Below are 4,290 nucleotides of genomic sequence, written 5' to 3'. Positions count from 1 at the left end.
CTGAAGGAAAACTCCAGGTCTCCATCAGTCTGAGCCCAGTCACTCCAGGCAGTAGGTGACAGGCGGATGAGGTCCAGAGACTCAGCTCTAATAGATAGTACAGCAGTTTCCAGATGTGCCAAAAGCAGATGTTTCTGAGAAGCTTCTTCCTCTGACTATGAGTCCGGACCATCCACATAAATTGTTTGGGGCTGAGCCACTGAATTGACCTTTCCTTGCTCTGGCATCATGGAAAGGTCATTCTGGACTGTCTCTTTTCCCAGGCTTTGATTTATCTGAAAAATGTTTATGTCTTGGCTTCCCCAACTAGATAGTAACAGCTCTCGGCTGCCCCAGACCCCTCATGAGATACTGTGGATCCTGAACCCAAGTGCCATAAGCTCTGAATCTCAATAATCCTATCTGTAAAAGAGGCAAAATACTTCTACATGTGCTGCTCACTGTGTTTCTGTGAACATCAAATAAGCGGCTTGTTGTAAAAACACTGTGATAATGCAAGGGGCCCTCAGGTCACTAGAATTTTGCTGATAATGTGTTTTTTTTAGAAACTGAGAAAAGCATGCAAAAGCAGTAGTGACAAGACCCTCATTTCTGCTAAAAGAGTCCCCTGCTCTGAGACAGCTTACTAGACCCAAGCCTTCAATGCTTAGTCTTATTTTCCATACCTCTTAACCTTATCATCATCATCTAAATAACACATATTATGCATTGAACATTGATGTCCCAGACAATATGCTAAGCATTTCCATTCTTCGAGAAGTAGACCAAGAAACACATAGGCTCAGTGATTTGCTCATGGACACGTAATTAGAAATTAACAGAGCCCAGCCTGGGAAAGGTCCAGCTGGAATAGTAGGTGGCAGTGGGTGGCACACAGAACACGCTGCTTTGCACATTTCTGTGTCACCCACTTAGAGTCTAGCATAGTAGTATTGTCCCCTGTTTGAGAGGTTACTTGCTACCTTGAAAGAAAATACCAGAATGTATCAGAAGCTCTGGATTTTAGGCTGCCTCTGACACTTAGAAGTCATAAATCTTGAGCAAATCACTTTACCTCCCAGAGTTTTGGTTTCTCCCATGTAAGTGAAGATTATGATCTCTAAATGGCACACCTCAGGGAGTTCCTGTGGACAGAGGTGAAGTAATATGCATGAAAGTACTGCATAGAGATGGAACACTTGGAAAGTGATGATAATATTAATATCACTGTTAGTAACAACAATAACAACAGCTGGCCTTGGTCAAATACTCAGGATGGGCCAAGCATTGATCATAAAATATCTCATTTCATCCTTAAAATAACCTTAAGACATAGTTAACTCTAATTGCCCTATTATACAAATGAGAAAACAGTCATAGCTACAGTATGCGATTTGCCATATTAATATGCTGTGCTGATAATTAGTATGACACTGGAGGCCAGGACTGAAAGGTAAAATGCCTCTTTGGATCCTTAATGACAGTTCTTTCTGTCTGGACAAATCAGTCTGTCATCCAGTCATCCACACATCTATCTATCCCTTCTGTTTTTCCAAATGAGTAACGTAAACTGGTATTTAGAAACCTTATCTTGAACCTGAACAAATGGGAGAGCTAAACATGGGCAAACGATGACCACAGTGAGAAGAAGGTGAGGTTGCTAACAGATTGCAATTGCTCCCTTTTTCTTATTCTTTGCAGCAGAATCTGTGATTTGTTTCCTCTCTGAAAAGCAAAGCCAGCCTAGACTTTTCCAGAGTGAGGATTTCTCCAGATTTCACCTGAGAGAGTGAGGAGCTTGTCGTAGATTTTGTTCAGCTCTCCGGGCCTGTCATGGCCTCCCCACTGAGACTTCAAACCAGAAGGTGATGGAAGGGTCAGCCTCAGCCTCAGAGCAGACACACACACTCTCCTCTCCCCTCCTCTCCTCTCTCTCTCTCTCTTTCTCTCTCTCTCTCTCACACACACACATCAGCTATTCTTATACCTTCTGAAGGCAGAGGAGCTTCTCACTGTCAGAAAAAGATAAAACCCTGCAAGCCTTCCTTTTAAGCTCTTTGAAGAGGCGGGAAATAAACAGTGCTGAATTATGAGGCCAGGTTCATATTGGTTACAGGTAAAGACTCATCTTACTGGCCTTAAGCCAGCCCAATATGAGGACACACCATCAGTCACCATTAGGAAATGTGGTTTCTTGGACTTGAGCCAATGATATGCGTTAGACTCATCCCCAATTTGAGGGAGGCCTAAATGTCCTGGATCACCCATCAGGACCACTTGACAATTCAATATGAGCTTGAAGATATAAGGCCATGAGAGTGTGATTTGAATCATTCGTGGAAAAGAAATCCATGCAGCATGTTTGGGAGTTCTAATACAAATTTTGTTTTAACCAACTGAAACCTGTTTAAAGCTCTACCTGCTCTGGTCTTACCATAAAGGGTTCTCTCAGATGATTTTAAGTTTTCACAGTGCATTCATGTTTGCTGTGTCATTTGAGGTTGATAGGGCAGGAATTTTGGAAAGTGGAGGCCTAAAGAGGTCAATCACCCCAGGTCCCTCTCGGCTATTCAGAAGAGAGCTGGGATAAACTTCAGGTCTCCATGTCTTTAGATTCCCAAGGACTTTATTCCCTGGCCTCACAAAGGAACGAAGAAACGATATTTGAGTAGAGCCCAAGGCATCCTAAGGCTGGCTTCCGGTTCTGGGCCTTCTCCTGACTCACCAGGGATGGCACACCTGCACCGGCTCCTTTCCTTAGCAGGCCTTCGTCAGTCTCCCCAGTTGGAGGTGTGCGAGAAATGACAGTTCTCATGGTGGCAGTCATGATGGGGGTGCTTGATTGGAAATGGAACAGAGATTTCTTATTAAGACCTACTTTGATCCATTGTTACTGTTTGCCTAAAGCAATGGGTGAAAAATGTTTTCAGGATAAATCTCAGTTTAGGAGGAAAGAGACCAGTGCTGCAGTAGTGATGCCTGCTATGCGTGCAGGGGAGTTGAGAGTTTTTTAGTATGGATGCTACTCCAAGGCCTCATCCCACGTAATATCCTTGGGTTCCAGATTTTCACTTCGGCGAAACGGCAAACAGGCCAACGTGAAGTGTAACTTCTGAGTTCACTGTTCACCATTTGGCTTTGTTTTCCAGGTGCGGTTTGAAGGCTTGACAGGAAATGTACAGTTTAATGAGAAAGGACGCCGGACCAATTACACCCTCCACGTGATTGAAATGAAGCATGACGGCATCCGAAAGGTAAAGGTCCCCATTGAGTCCATTGCAGAGGAAGGAGAGGGCCGCGCGGAGGCTCAGGCAAGCTGAGGGCCTTGGGAGCACACCTTCCTGGACTGGATCTCTCTGAAGAGACTCAGCCAATGACAATTCCAGACTAGGCTCTGCCACTGACCCTCTGGGACCTGGGGCAAGTCAGTTCTTTTCTTTGAGAATTGATTCATTCATCTGTAAAATGGAGATAAAAATCTCGACCTTTGTCTCAGGATCCAAGGGATGAGAAAGTCCTTGGAAAATATAAAGTAATATATGCATATAAAGTGCTTCTGCTGTTCCTGAGGGATTCTGAGGAACTTGAGAATGATGATTATTGATGAAGTTAACCATCCTGTCCTATTTCACACTTGGTCACATCTACTACATTTTCCATACATAAATAGGAATGAAAAGTATATTTGTGTATGTATATAACATATAATATATATGGATATTAAATTTGTAGAATACCATTCAAATCTTTGGAAAAAACATTCAGAATTTTATCAGATCCTATGTGCTCTGGCCTCTGCCAATGTCTCTGAACTTGAGCCTTGACATTCACTTTCTTCCTCTTCAGCCATTCTGATCAACGCTCACTTCCTTGAGTACACCATATTCTTTCTCACCTCTTCTGCCTAGGCCTCCCTCCACCCCAGCCCCTTCTTTTGCCTGGCCAGGATTTAAGTCTCTGCTTTACTCTTTACTAGGTATGTGACCTTCAGGAAGCTAATTAGCCTCCCAGGACCTCAGTTACATCACCTCAAAAAAGGAGATGATAACCTTTACCTCACAGGGGTGCTGTCAGAGTTAAATGAAACAATGTCTGCTACTCCCATTGCCGATAGCGAGGAATTCCCAAAAGTAGCACCTAGCATGTAATGGATATTCAGCCTACATTTTGTTTGTCCATCTGTTTGTTCATTTCAACTCCATTCTTTAGGCCACAGAGATTTTTTTTTTTTTTTTTTTTTGGTCAGCCTTGAGTTTGAGTGAGTCAGGCTGTACAAGCACATGGAACAGATAAATCACCAAACAGAAAAAA

General features: G+C 43.2%; 1 protein-coding gene across 5 annotated transcripts in view; it reads left to right on the top strand.

Moving 5' to 3' along the window:
* The window catches only part of GRIA1 (glutamate ionotropic receptor AMPA type subunit 1), a 302,597-nt gene that overhangs the window by 195,937 nt on the left and 102,370 nt on the right, over nt 1–4,290 (top strand). For all 5 annotated transcript variants that reach the window (XM_011356766.1, XM_011356768.1, XM_011356767.1 and 2 more), the window contains one exon: nt 3,129–3,233. In XM_011356766.1, coding sequence (XP_011355068.1) covers nt 3,129–3,233 — 105 coding nt within the window. The remainder of the gene's footprint in view (nt 1–3,128; nt 3,234–4,290) is intronic.

This window comes from Pteropus vampyrus, unplaced genomic scaffold (assembly GCF_000151845.1).
Source record: "Pteropus vampyrus isolate Shadow unplaced genomic scaffold, Pvam_2.0 Scaffold30, whole genome shotgun sequence".
In the NCBI taxonomy this organism is placed as follows: Eukaryota; Metazoa; Chordata; class Mammalia; order Chiroptera; family Pteropodidae; genus Pteropus; species Pteropus vampyrus.
This window is presented reverse-complemented; position numbering and strand designations above follow the sequence as displayed.